The sequence below is a fragment of the Myotis yumanensis genome, unplaced genomic scaffold, assembly GCF_028538775.1.
Source record: "Myotis yumanensis isolate MYYU_CA2020_CCGP unplaced genomic scaffold, mMyoYum1.0.hap1 SCAF_7, whole genome shotgun sequence".
Classification (NCBI taxonomy): domain Eukaryota; kingdom Metazoa; phylum Chordata; class Mammalia; order Chiroptera; family Vespertilionidae; genus Myotis; species Myotis yumanensis.
The window spans coordinates 28,644,841-28,672,807 of NW_027223758.1; the positions used below are offsets into that span (position 1 = coordinate 28,644,841).

General features: G+C 38.6%; 1 protein-coding gene across 3 annotated transcripts in view; it reads right to left on the bottom strand.

Annotated features, from left to right (window-relative positions):
- MCM8 (minichromosome maintenance 8 homologous recombination repair factor) overlaps positions 1–27,967 on the bottom strand; it is a 47,189-nt gene that overhangs the window by 13,882 nt on the left and 5,340 nt on the right. For 2 of the 3 annotated variants that reach the window (XM_070419940.1, XM_070419938.1), the window contains exons 4-13: positions 25,309–25,391; positions 24,764–24,913; positions 22,439–22,542; positions 21,247–21,445; positions 15,763–15,848; positions 13,823–13,974; positions 13,252–13,447; positions 9,715–9,745; positions 8,934–9,074; positions 4,769–4,910 (exon numbers count right to left, since the gene is read on the bottom strand). In XM_070419940.1, coding sequence (XP_070276041.1) covers positions 4,769–4,910; positions 8,934–9,074; positions 9,715–9,745; positions 13,252–13,447; positions 13,823–13,974; positions 15,763–15,848; positions 21,247–21,445; positions 22,439–22,542; positions 24,764–24,913; positions 25,309–25,391 — 1,284 coding nt within the window. The remainder of the gene's footprint in view (positions 1–4,768; positions 4,911–8,933; positions 9,075–9,714; positions 9,746–13,251; positions 13,448–13,822; positions 13,975–15,762; positions 15,849–21,246; positions 21,446–22,438; positions 22,543–24,763; positions 24,914–25,308; positions 25,392–27,967) is intronic. The other variant, XM_070419939.1, reaches the window with a different exon arrangement.

The window sequence follows — 27,967 nt, forward strand, 5'->3', positions numbered from 1 at the left end:
GATTATAAAAAAGTAAACTCTATAGCATATTAGAAGGTAGTAAGTCCTACAGAAAGAAAAGGTAGAGTAGGGTAAAGAAAATAAGACCTGATGATGGCAGTGGGGATTAGAATTTAAAATATGGTATAAAGCAGTGATGGCGAACCTTTTGAGTTCGGCGTGTCAGCATTTTGAAAAACCCTAACTTAACTCTGGTGCCATGTCACATATAGACATTTTTTGATATTTGCAACCATAGTAAAACAAAGACTTTTATTTTTGATATTTATTTTATATATGTAAATGCCATTTAACACAGGGGTAGGGGCGCTGGACCCCCGTGCAGTCACAAATCCGCATATAATTTTTGACTCTCCCCAAATTTAACTACTAATAGCCTACTGTTGACCAGAAGCCTAACTGATAGCATAAATAGTTGATTAACATATTTTGTGTATTATACGTGTGTCAAGAGGTTCGCCATCACTGGTATATAGGGAAGGCCTTGCTGGGATCAGAACATTTGAGGAAATAATTGAGGGAAGAAAGGGAACAAGCTTTGCAGATATATCTGGTGTAAGAATGTTTCATACAAAGAGAGGGGCAAACACAAAGGTCCTGATGCAGGACTGTGATGTGCTTGCTGTACTGGTGGTGACCATGGTATATCAAAAAGGCCAGTGTAGCTGGAAAAGAGGAAGTAAGAGGGAAGTAGAAGGTAATGAGGCAAAAGATGTGGTGAAAGGCCAGAATGTGAATGACCCTAGAACACTATCAATACTTGGGCTTTCACTAAATGAGACAGGGAGTCACTAGATAGTTTTGAACAAAAGAATAAAGTGATCTAAGTTTTTTTTAAAAATATATTTTATTGATTTTTTACAGAGAGGAAGGGAGAGAGATAGAGAGCTAGAAACATCGATGAGAGAGAAACATCAACCAGCTGCCTCCTGCACATCTCCCACTGGGGATGTGCCCGCAACCCAGGTACATGCCCCTGACCGGAATCAAACCTGGGACCTTTCTGTCCGCAGGCCGACGCTCTATCCACTGAGCCAAACCGGTTTCGGCCGTGATCTAAGTTTTAATAGGGTTTCCCTGCCTTATTAAAAATAGGAAGGGCAAGGGTAGTCATAGGCATGCTGAGAGATCACAGTAATCCATGTGAGAGATGATGGTGCCTTAGATCAGGGTAGTAGCGATGGAGAAAAGGCTGGATATTTAATATATAGTTGATCCTTGAACAACACGGGTAGGGGCACTGGACCCCCGTGCAGTCAGAAATCCGCATATAATTTTTGACTCTCCCCAAATTTAACTACTAATAGCCTACTGTTGACCAGAAGCCTAACTGATAGCATAAATAGTTGATTAACATATTTTGTGTATTATACATATTATATACAGTGGGGCCTTGACTTACGAGTTTAATTCGTTCCAAGACAGAGCTCGTTAAGGATCTCGTTAACTCAAATTACTCTAGCAACTCAATGCAAAAAATCGGTGGAGAGACAGCTGGTATCTCAAAAAACTCGTTAGTCAGGACACTCGTAAGTCAAGGCCCCACTGTACTGTATTCTTACAATAAAATGAAAGAAAAGGAAAAGTTATTTAAGAAAATCATAAGGAAAATACGTTTACAGTAATGTATGTATTTATTGGGGGGAAAATCACATATAAGTGGACCCATGCAGTTCAAACCATGTTATTCAAGGGTCAGCTGTATTTGGAAGATAGAGCCAACAGGATTTGCTGACAGATTGGATGTGGGTATGAGAAAAGTCAAAGATGCTCTTCTGATTTGAGCAATCTACAACCTTCGGGTGCACAGACAATGCTCCAACCAACTGAGCCACATCAGCCAGGGCTTTTGAGCAATCTAAAGAATGGAATTGTCACTTACTGAAGTGAAGACTGTAAGAAGAATAGATTTGAAGAGGAAGAGCAGGATCTTGGTTTTAGACATGTGTAGACTGAGAGAGTTGTAGAAATATTGCATAGGCGATAATATGTGCCTGGAGTTCAGGGGAGAAGAAATATAAATGTGGAAATTTTCAGCATATAGATAAGTAAAGCCATAGACTAGAATAAGTCACCAGGAAGCTAAGTATAGACCAAGAAAAAAGGAACAAAAGCTAAGCACTCTGAGGTGCCAACCAGCTAAGAGGTTAGAGAGATGAAGAACAGGTAAAGACCGAGAAGGAAAGGTAAATGAAGAAAGAAAACCAGAAGAGTGCAGTGTCCTGGAAACCATCAGATAAAGCATTTCCTGGAGGGGGCAGTGATCAGCTGTGCCAAACATGGCTCATGGGTGCTGGATTTAGAAATGTGGAGGTCACCGGCAAACTGGAAGGAATAAATGACTTTCACTGGACTGGAATCTGGGCAGAGCCTGACAAATTCATAGGAACATGTTTTTCCAACAGGTTAAAGCATCACAAAGAGAAATTTAAGTAACAAAGCTCAACTGAAGATTCGTTCTTGCTCTAGCCCTCTAATTGGATTTTTTATAAACTATCAGTCAAATCTTTCTGGCACTCATCCTCAACACCCTGATTGGGTCTGTGCGGTCCAAATGCCTCTTGAACAGAATATAAAAAAATTGACTAGATGATGTCAGGAGAAACCAAGATGGCGGCATAGGTAAACACCGTAGATTGCTGCCTCGCACAACCACTTCAAAAATACAACTAAAAGACGGAACGGACATCATCCAGAACCACAGGAAGGCTGGCTGAGTGGAAATTCTACAACTAGAAGGAAAGAGAAAAGCATACTGAGACTCAGAGGAGGTGCGGTGCAGAAGTAAAATACAAAGGTGTGGAGGTGCATGCAGAGAGGGCTGGCGGCTGAGGACACGATTGTCTTTTTCAATTGGGAGGGAGTCTCAGGCTCTGAGCTCCAGTTCCGGGCGAGTCTCTGGGGACCCAGACTCATACGGGAGAAACGGGACTGTCTGGCATCGGTCGGAACTCGAGGGCAGCTTTCCCTCGGAGGCACTCGCAGTGATTGCCAGGACCTCTGAAGGCAGGACTGAGAGCAGCCATACTGCTCGCTCCGCCCGCCTTGTTGATACCCTGGGATCCCGCCCCGCCCAAGCAGTGCACGGAGGCTTTTGCATATGAAAGGCCCTGCCCTTTGTAATCTGAAAATAACTTAACAAACTGCAGCTGCCCCAAGGCCCCAGGGCAACTTGCATTGCTTTACAGCTGGCTTCTGCTGGGTAGCCTCAGGCAAAGGCTAGATTAGCACCTCCTTAGATCCAAGAGCCAGTGTACCCAGTGGTCAGAGTGGGACTATCCAATTACAACTCCTCAGATCTATAAGGGACACATGCAGGGGGCAGACTCAGTGAGCACCAAAGCCCCACTGAAGCAAGTCTTGCTCCATAAGGGTGTCTTCAGCACAGAACTTCTCCCACCGTAGACACAGCTGATTCTCACAGCCAATTGGCCTGGAGGTCAAATCCTCCCAGTGTTACCTATAACAATCAAGGCTTAACTACAACAAGACTGTGCACAAAGCCCACAAGGGGGTACACCAAGAGTGTCTACCTCAAGTAACTGGGACACTTAGCACAGAAAGCCACTCTATCTACACAGCGAAACATAAAAAATGCCGAGACAAAGAAACAGGACACAAATGACAGAAATGGAGGAAAGCAAACTACTGGATATAGAGTTCAAAACCACACTTTTTAGGTTTTTCAAGAATTTTCTAGAAACCGCTGATAAATGTAGTGAGATCCTCAAGAAATCTAGTGAGACCCTTGATGTTGTGATAAAGGACCAACTAGAAATTAAGCATACTGACTGAAATAAAGAATATTATACAAACTCCCAACAGCAGACCAGAGGATCACAAGAATCAAGTCAAAGATTTGAAATACTAAGAAGCAAAAAACACCCAACCGGAAAAGCAAAATGAAAAAAGAATCCAAAAATACGAAGATAGTGTAAGGAGCCTCTGGGACAGCTTCAAGCGTACCAACATCCGAATTATAGGGGTGCCAGAAGATGAGAGAGAGCAAGATATTGAAAACCTATTTGAAGAAATAATGACAGAAAACTTCCCCTACCTGGTGAAAGGAATAGACTTCCAAGTCCAGGAAGCGCAGAGAACCCCAAACAAAAGGAATCCAAAGAGTACCACACCAAGACACATCATCATTAAAATGCCAAGAGCAAAAGACAAAGAGAGAATCCTAAAAGCAGCAAGAGAAAGAAAGTCAGTTACCTACAAGGGAGTACCCATATGACTGTCAGCTGATTTCTCAACAGAAACTTTGCAGGCCAGAAGGGAATGGCAAGAAATATTCAAAGTGCTGAATACCAAGAACCTACAACCAAGACTACTTTATCCAGCAAAGCTATCATTCAGAATTGAAGGCCAGATAAAGAGCTTCACAGATAAGGAAAAACTAAAGGAGTTCATCACCGCCAAACCAGTATTATATGAAATGCTGAAAGGTATCCTTTAACAAGAGGAAGAAGAAAAAGATATAACCGAAGGAAGTACTCAGAGATCATGGCTGAAAGAACAGCAAATGCAGCAGGAAAGAAGTTCCAAAAGAAGAAATTTCGCAATTAAGATTCGCCAAGCAAGCCACAGTATTTTACCTTGACCCTTTATTTATTTACTAAAGATGTCTTTCAAAACTAACACCATCACAAAAAATAAAAAAAATAAAGAAAAAAAGAAAAAAGAAAAAAAGAAATTGACTAAAAGGAAAAGGCTTAAAAAAAACCCCAAACAAACCCAGAATTATTATTAATCTTTGGTTTCTCACCTTGATCACCAAGTACCAGGGCACCAGCTTCCAAAGCAAAATCTCCTGAGGAACTGTCTTTTGAAAGAGTTACAGTCAAACCAGAGGTGGTCGTGGTATTACCACAAACATACACACCACGTGGAGCAACGCTGCATACTGCCTGAGGAAACAAAAAGTTTAAGAGAATCAGCTAAAGTAAAAAGGAAAAGCTAACAGTAATTGCTCACAAATGTTAGTTATATGCCAGATATTCTCCTAAGAGCTTTACCATACAATTTTTACCACCATGGTAAGAGGAAGGTATTACTGCATCCCCATATATTGATGCAGAAACCCACGTCTGCAGAGAAAGTAACTCACACAGCCATGAAGGTGTGAAGTCAGGAGTCAATCAAACCCAAGCAGCCTGATTCTGATGTCTGTGGTCATGTGAATACACATTCCATTTTATGCTTCATTTTCAAGTTCAAATAGCAAAAACTTGAGTACCAATTTTAATTCCCAAGTATCCAATGCTTCTTTAAACATCAGGTAATAAAATGGCTCAAGAATGCCTGCCTTCTGAGTAAACAATCTATGGCAGTTCAAAAAAGTAGTCAAATAGCATTACAGTTAAAAGCATGGACCTTCAGTCAGGCAGTCCCGTTTTAATCCTGACTCTACCATGTATCGGCTGTGTGGCTCTAAAACTTCTCGGAGCTTCAGCTTCCTTAGGTTTTATCACATACTGTCCTGAGGAATAAATGAGATCATGTATGTTAAGGCACTTAACCTGGTACCTGGCACATAGTAAGTGCCCAATTCAAGGCCGCTTTACATGGCTCTGCACTGTGCAACTCCAGGAGACCGATGTCAGTGTGATCTGGGCTTGGCAGGACACGACCCAATACCTATGGGGCCCAGCTTATAAACAGCAGTTATAATTATGTTTATTACTTGTAATTCCTTATTTGTTAGTCTGAATAGGACAGTTCACTAAATGGTTAGAGGAAAAGGGGATTAAAAATACAAAGTAACTGACTCATAACTGTTAGTGTTTTTCCCCAGTTTTTTTTATTTCAAGAAAAATGATTTTAAATAAAATAATATTACATGCAATAAACCTTAATATTTCAAGAAAAACGATCTTAAATAATGTTACATGCAATAAACATTAATATCTCAAGAAAAAACAATTTTAAATGATGTTACATGCAATTAACACCAATTATTCAAGAAAAATGATCTCACATATATTACATGCAATAAATATTAATATTTCAAGAATAAAAGGATTTTAAGTATGATAACATTACCAAAACTGTACTGACATATTATGATCACAAAAGTTGTAGGAAATATTAAAAATCTGCAAAACACAGGACTACTTCTATTATATTCTAGAATATTTTTCCCCCTCTGGCTCTATTTTTGTTCATCAGTTTATGTTGTTCATTATATTCCATAAATGAGTGAGATCATGTGATATTTATCTTTCTCTGATTGGCTTATTTTGCTTAGCATGATGCTCTCCAGTTCCATAATGGTAAGAGTTCCTGTTTTTTCCTGCAGCGTAGTATTCCATTATGTAGATGTACCACAGTTTTGTAATCCACTCATCTGCTGATGGGCACTTAAGCTGTTTCCAAATCTTAGCTATGGTGAATTGTGCTGCTATGAACACAGGACTGCATATATCCTTTCTGATTGGTGTTTCTGATTTCTTGGGATATATTCCTAGAAGTGGGATTATTGGGTCAAATGGGAGTTTCATTTTTAATTTTTTGAGGAAATAGCCTAATTTTTAAAAACCCTGGCTTAGTGGAACTAGCAGACTTATATACAATACCCTCCATTATCTACAACACCTTATTTCCACTAATATTACAGCTTTTATTTTTATTTATTTATTTATTTTTTAAAATATATTTTATTGATTTTTTAGAGAAGAAAGGAGGGGGATATAGAGTTAGAAACATCGATGAGAGAGAAACATCGATCAGCTGCCTCCTGCACACCTCAAACTGGGGATGTGCCCACAACCAAGGTACATGCCCTTGACCGGAATCGAACTTGGGACCTTTCTGTCCGCAGGCCGATGCTCTATCCACTGAGCCAAACCAGTTAGGGCATACAGCTTTTATTTTTAAATTGAGCTAGGGGTTTTAAAGGCATTATTCTCAGGTCCAAAAAACATAAAAAATGTTCAGTGTCATTTCTTGATATGAAAACATTTTCAGTGCCATTTAATGTATTTTGGAACCATACTCTATCTGTCAAGACATATTTTATCAATAAAAAAGAGAAAAATGCCCTAACAGGTTTAGTTCAGTGGATAGAGTGTTGGCCTGCAGACTGAAGGGTCCCAGGTTCGATTCCGGTCAAGGGCATGTACCTTGGTTGTGGGCACATCCCCAGGAGGGGGTGTGCAGGAGGCAGCTGATCGATGTTTCTGTCTCATCATCGATGTTTCTAACTCTCTATCCCTCTCCCTTCCTCTCTGAAATTAATAAAGATATATTTTAAAAAAAAGAGAAAAATGACATTTTATATACTGTAAACAAAATGCAGAAATTAAATGATCTGTAGAGATAATCAGACACTGTGGAGGTTAAACCAGGCTTCCACCTATAATACGCTAACTAAAAAATCATACACACACAATGCTACAAAAGACAGAAAAGAAAGTACAACAATTTGGATCCCCAAGTCTACCTTTTATATCCAAATTCTGGCTAGGTACTCTGTGCTCCGTGCCAGGCTTGTAGCAAGGATTCAGTATAAAATTAAATATATATATGCCCAGTTAGTCAAAAGCAAAAAAATATTGAAACATGGATAAAATGTCAGATTAAAAATTTAAATGACTGGTTTTACACTTAACCACAAGAAATAAAGAATCATCTGATATGAAGGACAATGGGTTTACAGTGTAATGACAAGATAAAAGCAGTTCTCAATACTCCCTGCACATCAGAATCATTTATGTACAGATAATGGGACCCTAACCCAGAGACTCAATTCAATTGGCCTGGGAAGGCCACAATATTTTCAAAGAGCTCCAAACATGATTCAGTAGTCATAGGACTACAATTTACCAAAAAGCCAGAGAGCCCCTGGTCTGGTCGAATTTTTCCACATGGGGGGAGGGGTATGGGATGGATGACATGAGCATGCTTAGAAAGGATATTATGGCTGGCTTACCAGGTGTCACTCCAAGAAAACCACAAACATTCCACCAAGCAGCACCTTCTAGGGCCATCATAAGTCCTTGAAGGGAGGACAGCTTGACTGACTGACAGTAGCAGAAATTTCTTGAGGACCAACAGACTGACCACAGGAGCTGATTTCCTTTGGATTCAGAAGTAGTTAAAATGTATTCCAAAGAACTCTTACCTTTATCTGATTATTCTTTTTTAAATTTTTTATTTTATTTTAGAGGATGTTTATTAAAGCTGGGAACAGTGAAACAAGGGAAGGCTAGGAAAATGAGCGTAGGCTGGTCTGCTTTGGCTAAGAGTCAGAGAAAAGGGGGCTTTGCGGACAGGTTCAGCGGGTTTGCCTGGGATGAACTTCCACTGCCTATTGCTGACCAATCAGTGAAGACCAAAATCCTGAAAGAGCATACCTAGAAAACTGATGAATGTTCTGTTGAAACCCTCCCCTGAGTCCTCCCCTAAAATTGACACCTGCAAGAGAGATAAAAGCCTCAAGGCAAAGGACCCAGCATGTGCTCTCCCTCCCAGGAGCAGGCCTGCATTTCCTAAACTCTAAGGTACCCCACCAGCCTTGCAATCAGGGCAGCAATGGCACCTGACTATTCTTAAAGCCCAATATACTGTTTATATAGCTCTGTAAAGAGAGAATGGGTGACCCTTCACAATAAAAACTAGCAAAGCAATGCTGAATACAAAAAAGGGGTTTGGAAATGGCTTACGTTTTACAATAGTTGACATCTCAACAAACCAGCATGCCTATGCAGCCAATGAGACAGAAGACTGGCTCAATTTGAAAAGATGGTCAGATACAAGTTACAGATTACTCACACAAACCCCAATTCACTTATATCACCAGACAAACTATATCCTCTGGAACACAAACACAACATGCTTTGAGCAAATTCATTTGTGAATTATTCATGTGTATACTAAGCAAAAGGTCAAATATTAAGTGATTACTTGTAGCATCCTACATATAATCCTACCTGTAGCATCTGACTCTTTCCCAAGCCTGGATCTCCAACAATAAGGACATGTGGATCTCCCCGAATTGGAATTCTGTTTTTGTCATCTGCGTATTTCTGGCTTCCTCCAAAGAGTGCTAATGCCAATCCTGCTTTAACAAGCTCAAATGTGATAGAAGGAAAAAAATAAGTAAGAACATCAAGATGACTAGCAAAAGGGGCACTACTCCTCTTAAGTTTACATTTATTTGTTTAGGGATTTTCTTTTAAAACATGATTGAACTTTTTTCCTAAGAAGAGCAAGTCTAATATGAACTATTATAATGTATATGATTAAAAAAGCAAAAACTAGAAAGCATATAAAATCAGAGCAGTATCTTAAAAGTTCCTAAGTGAAGACCTACCTTGCAAGGCATGAATCCATGCCACAAAACTAAGAAATACTTGGAGTCAGTTTAAAGGAAGCGCATCCTATTAACTCTAATTGGTAAGCAGCTTTTTCCTACAAGGGGCTGTAGTTTTCCCATCACGACATTCATTTATGGAGAATAATGACTCATATTAAAATATGAGCAACTAACTGGCCAGAAATGAGCTATTTTTTTTAATAAAGTCTTTATATTTTACTAGAGGCCCAATGCACAAAATTTGTGCAAGGGGCTTGGCCTTCACAGCGGCCCCACCCACTGGTCGTTCTGGAAGGTCATTCACCATCTGGTCTAGTTAGCATATTAGCTCTTTATTATATAAGATTTTTGCCAACTTTATATATTTTTTAGCAAAGATGAAGTAAAATACTTACTTCATGGCCAAAAATGACAGGGCAAAGTGAGCTGAAAAACAGAATACAACTCATAAATTCTAACATCCCCTTCATTAATCTATTATAAGATCTACTTTGAAGTTTGCTTAACTTACTACACATTTTATTTAAAAAAAGATAAAAATAAAAAATGTACACCCCCTCCCAAACAACTCAATACATTTTATTCTGATATTCAATAATTTTCTCAAAATCCTTGATTAATCTATAAAGGGGAAAATGCTTAATATTGTGCCAGAGTAAGGAAGACAGGATACTTGTAAAGTATTTTAAAGTAACCAAATATACTGTTGATCATTTTACATTACTAGCCTTTAAAATGCACCATAATCATGGTCTTGCACTTTAGGATATAAAGTTATATTGTATTTTATGTGAACAGACATCTTTAGACTTGTGCAGCCAAGTCACTGAAAGGAGACAAAAAAGTGAACTGCATACACATTTTAAGACTAGATAAAATTTCATTTTTTCAGTTCAAGTCAAATGATCATAACAAGTGAAATCATATCTGAATATAAAGAAGTATATTTATACTTACCTATTGTACAAAGAAGAAACAAACAAAAAATAGACCAGGTGGAAGAGATATACTCAAGAGTAAACTGTGAATCATTATCCCTTTTATTATATGTAAACATGATGTCGGTGTCCTGCCATATCCCTTGGCACTACTGGTCAGCATGTTCCTGCATAATCACTGCTGGCTTCCTACCACACACCTGCACCTGTCTGTCGAAGGGCTTTCTCTGGCTGCAGACAGGCTGGGCAGGCTAGAGTGCTGGGTTACCTAATATTCCCAGGAGCGCCAAACCCAGAACCTTGCATGGAAAAATACTGAGTTCTACAGTCTAGCACCCCAGAAGCCTCAGGAGGAATAAGCCCTGGATGCTAGTAATAATCTGTTCAAATAATTTGTTCATTGAGGCACAGAACCATATACTGACTGCCATCCTTTCTCTGCCTCACTTCCCATCCCACCAGTATATTTGGGGACCACCTCCCAAATAAACTGCTTCCCAAATAATATCACTGCTTCTAAAGAAACCTAAATTAAACAATCTTCTACTGTCTTTCCATTCTCCTTTCATGGTCCTCCATTTGTTAATCTGGCAAGGGTCAACAAACTTTTTCTTAAAGGGCCAGAAAGTAAATATTTTCAGTTCTACTATCTTGGACACAACTATTAACTTGTGTGAAACAACCATCAACAATTTGTAAATGAGTGGGTGGGGTTGTGTTCTAATAAAACTTTATATACAAAACGAGTTTTCTCTGCCTGTTTGGCCAACCCTTGCAAGATTAACAACAAAAAAAAATTTAGCCTGGTGGTAGTGGCTCAGTGGTTTGAGCATCATCCCATGGACCAAGAGGTCCTGGGTTTGATTCCCGGTCAGGGGCACATGCCCGGATTGCGGGCTTGATCCCTAGTATGGGGCATGCAGGAGGTAATCAATCAATGAGTCTCTCTCATCACTGATGTTTCCATCTCTTCTCTCTGAAATCAATAAAAATATATTTAAAAAAATAAAATTTAAAAAATTAAAAAAATTTAGTTTTAATGCTAAAATCACAAACTTAGAACTAAAAGGTAAAAAAAAAAAAGTAAATCATGGTAAGAAAATGCTAGTTTTTTGTTTGTTGGTGTGTTGTTTTTTTAATCCTCACCCGAAGATATTTTTTCCAATGATTTCTAGAGTGTGTGGAAGGAAGAGAGGGAGAGAAAGAGAGAGAGAGAGAGAAAGAGAGTTTGGCTGCCTCCCGCACTCACCCCTACTGGGGCTAAGGAACCTACAACCAAGGTATGTGCCCTTGACTAGGAATCGAACCCAAGACCCTTCAGTCTGCGGGCTGACACTCTAACCACTGAGTGAAACCAGCCAGGGTGAAAACGCTTGTTTTTCATATACTTTATCTTTTGTAAACACACTATAGAAGAAGGACCACTACATATGTTCATTTTCTTTTTAATATATTTTTATAGATTTCAGAGAGGGAGGGAGACGGGGAGAGATAGAAACAACAATGAGAGAGAATCACTGATTGGTTGCCTTCTGCATGGCCCCCCACTGGGGATCAAGCCCGCAACTCAGGCATGTGCTCTTGACCAGAATCAAACTCAGGACCCTTCAGTCTGCAGGCCTACACTCTATCCACTAAGCCAAACAGGCTAGGGTCATATGTTCATTTTTATTTATAACTGATGAGAGAAACCAAAAAGAAGTGTTCTGATCCTCAACCAGGTAGCTCCTCAGATCCCGTTAGAGACCACTCACACCTTCACTTCTCACCAGATCAAATCCTCAAACTCACACCTTCACTTCTCACCTGATCAAACCCTCAACCCTAGCGCTCCCTCAGGGAAGTTGGGAAGTCTCTGAGAGGTTAAGAACAAAGAACCCTTGAGGAACTCCATACTTTTCTTACTTAGCTAATTAACATATTAAAGGCAGAAAAAGTGTCAAATTCTCCTAGAGCGCAAAGTCTAGATCAATTTTCTAATATAATGCACTTCAAAACCTCAGTTCTTTATCTCTCTTAGACATATGTATTATTCTGCCCCATTTCCCCCTATTTCTTCAAAACTATCCAAAAAATTGTCAAAAAAGTCTCAAAACAACAGCATTGTTAGGTAACACAAAATTTCATTTAACCTCCAGAACAACCTTCTGAGACAAGTATTATCTCCATAAAAATGAAGGAAAAATTAGGTAACATGCCCCAGACCACACCAGAAATAGTTGGCTGAAACAGGATGCCTTCCTTTTACTTCTTCTCTATTGTATGGCAAAAACAAGGAAATAATCCACTGTAAGTAACTTCTATGTCAATCTCTTAGTTCTAAAAGAAAAACAAGAAAACCCTACATGCAACTAACTGCAATAACTCTGGAATTCACTGTACAATTACTCTTCTGCTGAGTAACTTTTCCTTAGTGCTTACAGAAGTTAGCAAACTTTTCGGTAGGGGACTAGACAGTAAGCATTTGTGAGCCATTTGTTCTCTGTCTCACTCTGAATTCTTCTGAATGAGTGTGGCTGTATTCCAATAAAAATTTATTTATAAGCAGCAAAATCTGAATTTCATATAATTTTGCATGTCATGAGATAGCCTCCTTTTCATTCTTTTTCAGCCATCAAAAAATGTAAAAACTGCTCTGGCTGGTGTGACTCAGTGGTTGGGTATCATTCCGAGTACCGAAGGTTGCTGGGTTCCATTCTGGGTCAGGGCACATGCCCGGGATTGCGGGCTTGATCCCAAGTAGGTGGTGTGCAGGAAGCAGCTGATAGATGTTTCTCTCTCTCATCAATGTTCCTCCCTCTCTCTCTCTAAAAATGAATTTTAAAAATCTTTAAAAAAAGTAAAAACCATTTTTAGCTCATGGGTCAAACAAAAATGGGCAGTTAGCTGGTGAACTCTATTTTGCAACCATTTTGACTAATTTCTTGTTACTTGCAGCCAATAACAACCCAACATGCACATACATAATAAAATTTCAGGTAGGGTCATACATACTTGACAATGAGTTTGAACAGGTTCTCTTCAGCTTGAATCTCTTGGATGGCGTAAAGGTCTTTAAGTGAGAACTCCAGCAATGCTCCATGTTTACACCCCTCCTCGGAAGCGTTTGGTTTCTGTCCTTTGCTATTGCTAACAGAATTTGCTTCAATGTATAAAAGGAACATACATTTGTCATTCTTATTCCGAGAACCTGTAAATTCAAAGTGTGAAATGCAATAATTGGTATTTTCATTTTCCCTACAAAGATTCAAGTAGAATGTACAAGAAAGGCACAATGAACTACAAATAAACCTTTCTTTCAGAGGGAACGTGTCACCTCTCCTATATAATAAAGAGCTAATATGCTAATAAGACCGGACAGCGGAATGACCTTCTTGAATGACGGGGGGCGGGGGGGCCATGAGGGCTGAGCCCCTTGCATGAATTTTGTGCATCGGGCCTCTAGTGTAAGAAATAAGAACAAGGAGCTCTTTAAATTAATGGAGATTCAGAAGTATCTTTAAAAAAGACAAATGTAGACAAATTACTGAGGAACAATCCAAATGAGGGAAGAGTTGTACCACACCTTCTTCAGCATTTGAGACTTTGACAATTCCAGTAATAGTCACTGTGTCTCCTGGAACGCAGCTATCCACAAGATCATGAACAAGCTCACATTCTATCGTTCGTGGAATCCGACCTGCTTCTCGCTGATCGTCAGACATCAGCTCCTGGATTCTAAATAGGTGAGCAATTTTCAGTGAGTACGCATACTGACTTTGGGTTATTTCTTCTACATATTAACTAGTCAGGGTCCACATAGTGCTAAGCTATATAAAGGACCAATTAGTTTTTTAAAATTAGTTTAAAACGTTCAATGATGTATCTAAAATCACTTCAGCAGTTTGCAGTTAAAGATGGGATGGCAGGATGAGCATGTGCATTTGTCTCCCTCCAAAATGTCCACCCAAAATTACACTTACTAAAAGAGTAAAGAGAAATTTTAGGGTGTGCATTGAACAAGAGATACTAAATTTTAGAAAACAGTAAATGGGAAAGTATTGATGGACAAAACAAAATGATGTCCACAACATATACAGGAATAAGATACAGAAAAGTGGAATGTTTTATACCCCTAGGTGTGATTTCCTAATATCAGGAGGTCACTGTTCAAATTCATTTAAAATATTGGTGTCAAATGGGTACTGGACTTACTCGGGTGAGCACTTCATAAGTTATATAAATGTCTAGTCACTATGTTGTACACCTAAAACTAATACAATATTGTATGTCAGTTATAATTGAAAAATTTTTTTTAAGTGAGAAAAAAAATCCAATTAAAATATTTAAGCTCATTTTCTTTCTGCTATTTTTACCTGAAAATAAAGAGACTTTGTTCAAATAATTAAATTACCCTGGATCTTCTATGCATATATTCTATTGTGGCCCTTTTAGCACCTCTGAAGCCCTCATTACACCCTTCAGTGGTGAAAGTACTGTAAACGTGGGCTGGACCAGGCTCCCCCACTCACCAGAGACACAATCACACTCAGGAGGAGTCTTAAACATTTCCTCTTTTATAAAATAGAGTATTTGTAAATACCTCAGCATAGAGAACAATTATTACATACGTTGATCTTGGTTTTTACAGTGCAGAAGTGGGTAAAGGTAGAGCGTGGAAGCAATCTACCTCACTTTTCCCCTAGATTCTAGTATTTAAGACCATCTCGTTTTAGCCAGGTTTTCCTAGAGAGCATTCTAACTTCAAAACTACCTATTATTTTATATTTAGGATGTAGTTACGGAACTATAGCTAGAAAAATTAAATAAATTGTTAGATTAAACACACACACACAATTTGACTTGTTTTAAAAAATAGCTTTTTAAAAAAAAATCTACAGTAAAATGCCTCATGGATCATGAGAACATAAAATGAAACATGCCCATTTGTAAGAAATTCTTTATTTTAAGCTTTCAAAACAGTATTATTTTTATCATAACTCATTATGGAAATTACTAGAGCCCCAGCGCGCAAAATCGTGCGAGACCAAGACCTGCCGTGTCAGCAGGACCCCAGACCCGCCGTGTGCGAGCCCTGCTCTGCTGCCACAAGCGGCTCATGGGTGGCGGCGGAGGGATCGAGAGGTGCTCCATGCACCTCCTGGTGACTGGTCATTTGGTCGTTCTGGCCACTGGCCTTTTATAATATAGATATAGTTTTGTTTATGGTCTACATCCAGTTCAATGAGTCACATAAGTGAGAAATACCATGAACTATTTCTCAGTAGCAAAAGGACATAATATTTGCACATCAAATCCTTTCTGGTATCCGATAGAGAAGAGATTTTGAATAAAGACAATTATCATTTCAACACATAAACTCCTAATCAAGCCTTTTATTATACACTTTACCAATGTATACAAATAAGAACCATAGTATAATATAGGAAAATTATAGATTTTCTTTGCAGTTGAAGTATCTTACACCTGCCTTTTATTAAGTAGTGAAATAGTGTGATTGCTTACTTGATTGACTGCCAGTCCATCGTCACTGTGAGAGGAGAGCTAGGGAGAGCAGTAAATGACTTCCCTCGACATGTAGGCACAGGACACTGCAACAAGATTCACATTCAGATTTTGATAAAGCACAATCACATTTCAAGTTTCTGCTTTATTTAATATTGTTTTAAAAGTGCTGTCGCTCCTGGCCAGGTGGGTAAGTAGGTTGGAGCATTGTCCCATACACCAAAAGGTTGTGAGTTCAATTCCGGATCAGGGCACATACCTGGGTTTCAATCAATAGATCAGTGTCCCTCTCTCACATTGATGTTTCTCTCTTTCCCTTACTCCCTATCTAAAATCAATAAAAATATATCCTCGGGTGAGGATTAAAAAAAAAATTCTCAGAATGGAAAATGCAGTAAGAGCTGCAATGTTTTCCAATTTCCTTCTGCACTGATTCTGTATCACAAGCTTTTGAGGGACTAGCCACTTTTTCAGCTGGTCCCTCTTGATCACTGCTTTTACTTCTTCTGCTGGGGATATGCAAGGCTCCTCACCCTAAGGTGCCTCTCACCCTAAGCTCTATTCATACCTTTGTGCCCAGGCAATCTCCTGATCCTGAATGGCCTCTCGCATATGGTCCCACATACTCAACTTCAATCTTTCCCTTTTCAAAAGCCTTTCCTGGGTCTTCTTTAATCACCAGCTTTCCCATTTAGCCTCCTTTTGTACTGTTTATCATAACATACATACCTGTGTGCTATGATAAATAACAAATGAATAAGTTGTGTTCAAGTTTTCATAAATCACTTGTTTGCTGAGTGGACTTTAAGGTGCATTTATAAATTCAGAGACTGTGGCAGACTGTATTTTCCAAATATGGTTGTAACACTATCTCCCCATAAGCCTTTATACAACCTTGCCACTCCCCCATCAAGAAATGGAGCCTAATCTCCCCTTTTTGGAATCTGGACAGGCTTGTGACTCACCTTGTAACCAATGGAATATGAGAGAATTGATGCCACCTGACTTCTGAGGCTAGCTCAAAAGAGACAAAGCCATTTCTGCCTATCAGCTGGACTTCTTAAAGCAATCAGCAGCCATATGAACAGCCTACGTGTCCTGAGTTGTCATACTGTGTATGACAGTGATGGCGAACCTATGACACGCGTGTCAGAGGTGACATGCAAACTCATTTTTTTGGTTGATTTTTCTTTGTTAAATGGCATTTAAATATATAAAATAAATATCAAAAATATAAGTCTTTGTTTTACTATGGTTGCAAATATCAAAAAATTTCTATGTGACACGGCACCAGAGTTAAGTTAGGGTTTTTCAAAATGCTGACACGCTGAGCTCAAAAGGTTCGCCATCACTGGTGTATGAGAAGCCAAAATCAGCCCACACAGAAAAGCCATATGGAGGAGAGATGACTGGCCAGCCCCCAGCCACTCTAGCCCTTGCTATTCCAGCTCCAGCCACCATTTGACTACAGCTACATGAGAGATCTAGAGCCAGAACTACCCAGCCAAGCAGTTCTTCCAAACCCCTGACCCACAGAATCCAGAAGAAATAATGATTGTTGTTATTTTGAACCACCACATTTTAGGATGATCTGTTAGGCAGCAACAGTGACTGGAAGAGATTGCTTGAAACAACCATCTTTCTAGTCATTTCAGTTAACTGAATTTTAGACACACACGCAGGACCTCTTCACACTCATTTTATGAATTACTCATCTTATGAATCAGTGTTATGACCCACTATGTTAGAGGGCACGAAAATATCCTGACCAAACACAGTTTACCAAAAAAAAAAAATACCTGATTTAAAAAGGATTTAGCCTGGCTGGTGTGGCTCAGTGGTTGAGCATCGACCCATGAACCAGGAAATCACAGTTAGATTCCCAGTCAGGGCACATGCCCAGGTTGTGGGCTTGATCCCCAGTGTGGGGCGTGCAAGAGGCAGCTGATCAATGATTCTCTGTCAGCACTGATGTTTCTATCTCTCTCTCCCTCTCCCTTCCACTCTGACATCAATAAAAATATGTTAAATGAGGATTTAATTTCTGGCCTCTGAGCTAAGGCACTGCCTGAAACTTAAGCCCAAACAGTGGATGACACCAATTTATCAACACTGCTGATTATTCAGAACCAATGGCTGAATCTAACACATACTGTTCTTCCTGTAAGAGAAATAGGCCTGCCCTAACCGGTTTGGCTCAGCGGATAGAGCGTCGGTCTGCGGACTCCAGGGTCCCAGGTTCGATTCTGGTCAAGGGCCTGTACCTTGGTTACGGGCATATCCCCAGTGGGGAGTGTGCAGGAGGCAGCTGATTGATGTTTCTAACTCTCTATCCTTCTCCCTTCCTCTCTGTAAAAAATCAATAAAATATATTTTTTTAAAAAAAGAGAGAGAAATAGGCCTTAGGAATTCCAATTTGAGTAAATGTATAATAAAAAATTTATTAAAGTCCAAGGATGGTAAAGGCAACTCTGGAAAAGAAGAATATGGAAAATCTAACTACCTTACCAAAAGTTTTAATAAGATCAATGTAAATAAGATCATAAAGAGTTGACACAGGACCAGTGAAACAAAACAGAATCGCATGTCTATAGGAACATGGTGTACTACAGAAGAAGCATTATATGTCAGCAGTAATAAATAGTGGGCTTAATTAATCATTGTTGACAACTGACTTTTCACCTGAAAGAATATTAGAACCTTAGCTTTTTGCCACTGACAAAATTAAATTCTGGATGGATGAAAGATCTAAATATGAAAAACAAGGTTTAAATTCCAGAAATAAACAATTTTTATGTTTCAAATTGTGTGCTGATCTGAGTAGCACCATAAAATCTCGCCCCATCCCACTCTCTCCCTCCCAGAACATGAATCACCCCTTTGTCCAACATATCCATGCTGCATACACTCCCCACCTTTTAGTCACTTAGTACTGGCTGGGTTATCAGATCAACTGTCCCAGTATCACAGTGCTTATGTTCAAGTAACCCTTATTTTACTTAATTATGGCTCCAAAGTACAAGAGCAGTGATGCTGGCAATTCCCGAGAAGACGTAAAGTGTTTCCTTTACGTGAAAGGTTATGTACGTGTAGGAAAAAACATATTATATATAGGGTTCAGTACTAAATGCCGTTTCAGGCGTCCATGGGGGTCTTGGAATGTATCTCCTGCAGATAAGAGGGGAACTAATGTATAAACAGAAAAATGAATAGAAGATATAAACATAAAATTCAGTAAATAATAAAAATGAGTCCTGGCCAGTGTGGCTCAGTTGGCTGGGCATCATCACGTACACCGAAGGTTGCCAGTACAATTCCTGGTCGGAGCACATGCCCGGGTTGAGGGCTCAATCGCCCGTAGGGGGCATGTAGGAGGCAGCCAATCAATGTTTCTCTCTACCCAGACCCCTCTCTCTAAAAATAATTTTTTTTTAATCTTAAAGAAAAAAAATACAGATGAATGGCCAATAAAGATGTGAAAAGATACTCAACTGTAACAAAAATCATAGCAATTCATATTAAAAATGAAATTCTATTTCACACCCATCAGATTGGCAAACATTAAAAAGCCTAGCAACACCAAGTGTTAATGAAAACATGAGAAAATGCCAAGTGCTTAACATTACCAAGTAGGGATGTAAGTTAAGACCAACACTCTGGAAAGTAATTTGGCAACATCTAATAAAGTTAAAAATAAGCATATCCTATAACTGAGAAATTTCTTTGTTAAGGAGACATGTTCTCTACAGCATGGAGACAACACAAATGTTCACTGGAAGAATAGATAATTAGTAGCTATTCATTTAATGGAATAATCCACAACAGTAAAAATGAAAGAATTAGATGTGTATCAAGAAAGGCACAACTGACCTGGCTGGTGTTGCTAATGGTTAGAGCGTTGGCCTGTGAACCTAAAGGTCACAGGTTTGATTCTGGTTCAAGGGTATGTACCCCGGTTGCTGGTTTGCTCCCTGAGCACGTGCAGGAGGCAACCAACTGATGTTTCTCTCTCCCTCCCTTCTACTCTCTCTGAAAAGCAATGGAAAAAATATCCTTAGGTGAGGATTAACACCCCCCTCAAAAAAAAGATAAGTAGAACTCCAAAGCACATGAACAAAAAAGTTACAGAATGTGATATTCAGTATACCATTTATGTGAATACACACAAGAAAACAAACCCTACATGTATAGGCAAGTATGAAAATGTAGACTTGGCCCTGGTTGGGTAGCTCAGTTGGTTAGAGCACGTCCTGATATGCCAAGGTTGCAGGTCTGATTGTCAGTCAAGCACATACAAGAATCAACCAATGATTGCACAAATAAGTGGAACAACAAATTGATATTTTTCTCTCTCTAAAATCAATTTTAAAATAAAGAAAAGGAAATGCAGACTTGAAGACTACATGCCAATATCAGAAAGTGGCTGCCTCTAAGAATGGAACAAAGTGGATGGAACTGGAGAGAGGAACAGAGGGACTTCTACTTTAACTGTAATACTATTCTTGTTTAAAAAAATAGCTAAAACCATAAAATATTAATATTTGCCAACTCATAATGGGTATACAGATGTTGGTTACACTATTTTCTTGGTTTTAAAAAGTACTTTTTTATGGTTTTAAAAATCTAGTTTAAAAAAAGTGTTAAGAAAAAGGGAACACTTTCAAACAGCAGAATAAAGAAAACTTGATGTGTGTACCTATTAAGTCAAAATATAAAAATGTGAATGGAAAGGATACACATTAACTCAGGATAATTATGGTCACTGGGAACAGCCCATGCAAGGGGCAAAATAGACACTAATTTTTATCAATAATGCTTTATATCTTTAAAAATATATCTGGAGCTGGCAAAATGTAAATTTTTTTGAAAATATATTTTGATTTTTTACAGAGAAGAAGGGAAAGGGATAAAGAGTTAGAAACATCAATGAGAGAGAAACATCAATGAGCTGCCTCCTGCACACCCCCTACTGGGGATGTGCCCGCAACCTAGGTACATGCCCTTGACCAGAATCGAACCCGGGACCCTTCAGTCCGCAGGCTGACGCTCTATCCACTGAGCCAAACCGGCTGAGGCAGCGGTTCTCAACCTGTGGGTCGCGATCCCTTTGGGGTTCGAACGACCCTTTCACAGGGGTCGCCTAAGACCATCGGAAAACACATATATAATTACATATTGTTTTTGTGATTAATCACTATGCTTTAATTATGTTCAATTTGTAACAATGAAATTGGGGGTCACCACAACATGAGGAACTGTATTAAAGGGTCGCGGCATTAGGAAGATTGAGAATCACTGGGTTAGGGCAAAATGTAAATTTTAAGCAGTGGACAGAGGAATGTTTACTTCTTTATTTTCTGTTCCCTGTATTTCAATATTTGTAAACTAAAAATACAGTAAGCTCTGTGTTCAGAAACATCAGTAACTGTTTTCTGTAAATCGAATTGCCTTCTTTACTAAGATAAATGAAGAACATGATGTCACCTTTGTGGGGAGATTATACTTTCCATCTGGAAGAGAAAGACTCTGAACTTCTCCACATGCAGCACAAAGAAAAGCCATCTTGGTGCAAAGAGGCTTTATGTTACTGACGCGAACCACTGTCCCTCTCAGAGCAACGTATTTTCCATAGTAATTTGCTCGGACATTCTTGAGCTGTGTCAAGGGCTCATAGTTGTATATCCTAAAATGAAAAATAGGAACATATTTATCCATGAATTTACAATGGACAGAAAATTGAGACTGTCGCCCTGGATGGTTTGGCTCAGTGGATTGAGCATCGGCCTGTGGACTGAAGGGTCCCAGGTTCGATTCCGGCCAAGGGCACATGCCTGGATTGCAGGCGTGATCCCCAGTAGGGGGCATGCAGGAGGCAGTCAATCAACAATTCTCTATCATCATTGATGTTTCTATCGCTCTCTCTCCCTCTCCCTTCCTCTCCGAAATCAATAAAAACATATTTAAAAAAAAAGAAAATTGAGGCTGTCTATAGATCCTTTTAGGAGCAAATATGGAATTCTCAAACCATATCATCCCTATAAATATCAGAAACTTCATGAAAATTAAATCATTCCAAAAATAAAAAATGCTAAATGTTCCCTTTTCTTCTGGTCCCCCTGGCTGTTCTCTAGTGAAAAAGGAAAAAAAATCATGTCAAAAGGAAAGTCTACAGATTCAGCAAATTTTGAGTTTCTAACTTCTTTTTTGAGAACTATTAGGAAGTGTCTTCTATAAATTCTGGAAAAGAAAAACAAACCCCTGATGATTACCTTATTAATCTCTTTTAATGAGAAATTAAATCTTAAAATACAATAAAGATGAATTAAAGAAAAACAAAATTTCATTTGTTCTGTGTCTGGTAGCAACATAATTTTAACAAAATATAATCATACCACTTGGTGTATTACATGGATTATTAAATTTAAACAGTAGGGTTTGGATAAGTACACATCCAAATTCAACATTTACAAAAATCTGGAGGTTGGGTAATCAACTTATTTGGGCAGAAAAGGTTTATTTCTGTCATGTTCTCCTTGAAGAATTCTCAGTGGATTTACTTGGCTGTGATGACCATATTTATTGTACTGATTTTTTTTATTTATAAAATGAGGTTCTCATTCTTAAACAGTCTTCAGTGCTTAATTCTAAATAACTGTAAAACCAGCAAATTCCTTACCTTGCATGAATATGTGGCACATTTACCATTGTTTCTCCATCTCTAGACAATCCTTCTTGGGCTTGTAATTCAGCTGCATGCCTTTCGAGATCCTTTGTTAATACCTAAACAGGGCAGACATTTATTCAAAAGTTGGAAAATAAAATATCATCTTGAAGCAGAACACTTTTATAGAAAATATAAAGTTTATGAACAGGTCAGAACAGAACACCAACAGGACTCTATAATAGTCCCTTAAAACCTGATATTTAATTATGACTTCTTTTATACTGAATCATGTTTTATCTGGGATTTTGTTGTCCATGGATTGGAAAACACCAGCATCCCTGTCTGCTACCTTTTGTCCCAACTAAAGCTAATCTTAAAAGTCCTCATGGTTGCCCCCCAAACTATTACGTCCTAGATGGCTTATGATGAAAAAATATTCTTTTTCTTCTCCATATTCACTGATAGAGAAAACAGCCCTGCTCAGTTGGTTAGAGCATCGTCCCGTGTACCAAAGGGTCTCAGGTTTGATCCCAGATGGGGCACATATGGGAGGCAACCAATCAATGTTTCTCCCCCGCCTCCTCCTCCTCACCCTCCTCTCTCTCCTTCTCCCTTCCGTATTCTCTAGAATCAATGAAAAACATATCCTTGAGGATTTAAAAAAAGACAGAGAAAATAAACATGACTTTTGAAATACCCAATACCCATTCCCTTGGCATTTGACAATAAAATAAATACTTAATGTCTATTTGCATGCATATAAGCAGTATGCTGATCTAAGAGAAAAAATGAGACACACATATACAACTATAATTGTAAGCAGTATGCTGATCTAAGAGAAAAAATGAGACACACTTATACAACTATAATTGTTACAAGGACCACGAATAACATGTAGAAATATCATGAGAGTTTTGAGAAGGGGTCATTAGAAAGGTTTCACAGAGAGATGATTCAGTTAGGCCCTAAAAATTTGGATATGCAAGAAAAGGGGGCCCTGACCGGTTTGGCTCAGTGGATAGAGCATCGGCCTGCGGACTGAAAGGTCCCAGGTTCGATTCTGGTCAAGGGCATGTACCTTGGTTGCGGGAACATCCTCAGTGGGAGGTGTGCAGGAGGCAGCTGATCGATGTTTCTCTCTCATTGATGTTTCTAACTCTATCCCTCTCCCTTCCTCTCTGTAAAAAAATCAATAAAACATATTAAAAAAATAATAAAGATAATTAAAAAGAGAAAAGGAAAAAAAAGGGGCATTCTATGCTGAATGGACAGCACATGCAAGAGGTAGAAGTTATTTAGAAAATCCCAGAAAGAACTCAGTTTAGCTGGATGGTAGTGAATGAAGGAGAATTAAGAGGAAAGAAAGTTGAACCAGCTCATGGAAAGCTTTTAATGCCATTTAAAGGATGTGGACTTCATTTGATAGAAATGTCACCAGTTTCCAAGGACAAATCATGTTTACCCTGTATGGCAACAATTCAGGAAAAATAATTAAGGCTTAAGACAGAAGCAGTAGAATGGAAAAGAGCTGGAGTTAAGAGATATTTCAGAAATAGAAATGAAAGGCTGTAGTGACTTGGATACTGAGAACTAAGGAGCAACAGGAGTCTGAAGACAGCAGCCACGGTTCCCAGACTTGGGTTACTAGCAGGGTACACATCTTTGTAATGAACTGTTCCTTTGTCTGGATCCCTTACCTCCCCTGCAAAATACCCCTTTAAGATCCATCATAAACCACATCACCTCTACAGACTCTTCCTGAGCTTTCCCCATTCCTCCACAACAGACGAGAATCTTATCTCTGTATCTGAACGTTCCCAGCACTTTCTCTGTCAGTCCTGAGATTTATTACTTTGCCTTGAAGCATTTATGTGTTTGCCAGTCTAAAAAGTGCTTTTATGTATGTTGTGCCATCAGACCCTGAGAAAAACTCATTAGGCACAGCAGGTATTGCTATTTTCAATTTATATATGGGGATACCCAGGGAGATTAAATTGAACTAAAATCTGAGGTTGGTCTTTTTGTTCCAAATTACTAACTGATATCACCATGGTGCCTGGTCTTATCTTCCCTATGAGCTTATATAGCTCCTTGAAACAAGGCTTAATTTCCTCATAATCTTTAATAAGATCAAACTAATTGAAATAAATTAGAAGTAAATGTTATATTTAAAGTAAGCAGTTGTATTAGAATGAATGGTATAATTCAGGATAGTACAGCAACCTTTTCATTCTAGCTAATGTCTGTTGGTAAAAACTAAGTATCTTTTAGAGAAGGTTCTATTACTGTGAAGTTCCTTTAAAATTTTGATAAAAGTTTCACAAAACAAATACTTACCTGATGTATTGCCAGACCCATGCAAGCCAAGGTTTTCTCAGGTGCATCCCTTAATTCATTTGCTATATTTGGTATCAATTTAGTTATTTCATCGTCTTTTGTCAATTCTTTAAAATCCACCAAAATACTTCCCTTTCTTTCTATTTCGTCCTATAAAATATTTAGGAATAAAAACAGTAATTGCTTTTTCAGAGCATCCAATTACCCACTTTGCAAAAGCATATAATGTTTATATGGTGAAAATAAGTACTATAAATTTTGTGTCCAAGTATGTTTCTAATACTTTTAATATATAAGCCTATTATTTATGCCTCTTAACCCTTGTGGTAGGTATTAATAATTCTATTATCCTCATTTGATAGATGAAACAATTGAGGTACAGAGAAGGTGACTAATTCAACAAAGTCACATTGCAGGTAAGTGGCAGGGCTGGATCAAAGCAGTCTGGCTCCAGTGTCTATGGTCACCCAGCACCTCGAATACATTGTTCAGTTAGATGACACAAAAATTGGGATTAGTAGTTTTTTGTTGTGTAGAAATCTTACCTTATCATATAAATCAATACGCCTTGTGAAAAAATTTTCAAATGCTTGAATCTTCTCAATAAAAGGAGAGCTATCACTGTAAACTAATCAAATATGGCATTAGCACTAATAATCACAGACAAGCATAATTTTCATGACAGAAGAAACACTAGACACACAGTAAATGACTTTTTCCAACTGCTTTGCCTTCTGATTACATTTAGATAAGAAGTGGTATGGAATATGTACTTAAGATTCTAAAACAAATTTAGGTTTACATAATCTGAAATGCAGACAGGAAGTGACTCTTTAAAAGCACCAACATTTATGTCAGATGTATACTAGACTTATAGGGTGAGCATTTCGTAAGTTATATAAATGTCAAATCATTATGTTGTACACCTGAAACTAATGTGTCAACTGTCATTAAAAAATAAAAATATTATTTAAGCCCTGACCCGTTTGGCTCAGTGGATAGAGCGTTGGCCTGCGGACTCAAAGGTCCCAGGTTCGATTCCAGTCAAGGGCATGTACATTGGTTGCGGGCACATCCCCAGTAGGGGGTGTGCAGGAGGCAGCTCATTGATGTTTCTCTCTCATCGATATTTCTAACTCTCTATCCCTCTCCCTTCATCTCTGTAAAATATCAATAAAATATTTTAAAAAAATATATTATTTAAAAAAACTAAAAGCACCAATATCTGGGCATCTTTGTATTAAAATTTTGACACATAATAGAACCTGTTAGTTCAAATAGGTTACATAATAAAGCAAAACAAAAACTAATAAAGCCAAAGGTAGACACATGAACTAAACTCTTATTCTGAAACAGAGCTAAAGACAGTCTCTACAAAGTAAATTTTACTAGTCCAAATAGCCACCTGCCAAATCCCTTCCTGAGATAAGGGAAGAGACACTTAACTCTGGTTTCGAACCTGTAAAGCTATCTTTTACACTCTAAAGTTCTATAACATTTGTGAACTGGTCTCCCACACAGAAACAGTACAATGAAGCCTGGCCAGGTAGTTCAGTTGGTTAGAGCATCGTCTCAGTAGGCCAAGGTTGTGGTTTGATCCCAGTCAGGGCACATACAAGCATCAACCAATGAATGCATAAATAAGTGAAACAACAAAACTGATGTTTCTCTTTCTTCTTTCCTCCCCTCTCTCCCGTCCTCTCTCTAAAATCAATTTTTAAAAAGTACACAACAGTACAATGAAGTAGTATGAAACATATCTGTGTATATAATAGAAAAAACAAACTCAATACAGAAAATATTTGTAAAGTACTTTATTCATTCACAAAATAAATAGTGAGTTCCTGTTATGGAGCGAGATCATTGCCGTTAAGCATTGCACAGGCCGGTGTAGTGATTTTCAACCCTTTTCATCTTCTGGCACACATAAATTACTAAAATTCTGCAATTTAACAAAAAATAGGTATAATTTTGATTCATTCACACCAGATGGCTTTTGTTGTGTTGGCTATTGTCATTTATTTATTTGACAATCCAAGGGAAAAGAGGCCAATTCCCCTAACTAAATAGTCAGGTATTGCATGTTTTAAAAATTCTTGCAGTGTACCAGTGTGCCACAGAACATCGGTTGAAAATTTCTGTCTAGTAGGAAAGACCATTGATCTATCTTTTATCTATCTGTCTTTCTTTTTCATAAGAGACATAACAAGCATATATATTCTATAAAAGCACAGAAAAGACAATTCTCCAAACCTGTATGGACAGATGTATGACATTCTTGATTATAAAAGGGAGATTCCTGCCTGGCCAGCATGGCTCAGTGGCCAGTAGGTCACGGTTCAATTCCTGGTCAAGGCCCATGCCCTGGTTGCAGGCTCAATCCCCAGTAGGGGGCATGCAAGAGGCAGCCAATCGATGATTCTCTCTCATCATTGATGTTTCTCCCTCTCTCCCCCTCCCTTCCTCTCTGAAATCCATAAAAAATACATTTAAAAAATAAAAATAAGATAAAAGGGAGATTCCTTAACTGTGTTTCTATAGAAACCTGTATTGGTTATCAGCTCTTGGCTCCAAGCCTACCCTTCTAGTTTCTGTTTTGTGATCTTATGATCAAGATCTGCACACTGAGTTTCCCAGACCACTTAGGTTCTGCCAATTGGAGGCACTATAAGAGACTAGAACAGGGGTGGGCAAACTTTTTGACTCGAGGGCCACAATGGGTTCTTAAACTGGACCGGAGGGCCGGAACAAAAGCATGGATGGAGTGTTTGTGTGAACTAATATAAATTCAAAGTAAACATCATTACATAAAAGGGTACGGTCTTTTTTTTTTTTTTTAGTTTTATTCATTTCAAACGGGCCGGATCTGGCTCGCGGGCCGTAGTTTGCCCACGGCTGGACTAGAAGACGGGAGGAAAGAAGAAAATAATTTATTCTTATTTTCAATTCTTTTCAGCATCTCTCCAGCTGCAGAGGTTAGCTACAGTTCCCACTTCTAGCACCTACTGTGCCATCCTTCCACCAGAGTTACCAGGAGCAACCCATTTAATTCACCTCAGTTGTTTAACAACAATTTTTTAGGATATACCTCAGAGGCCCTCCTTGGAATTCTTAGATTCTGGTAACCTCAGAACTTCTTATCTTTTATTCCTCATGTATAAGGACAGTTGCTGCTCCCTAAAGTTACTACTATCTGGAAGCTTA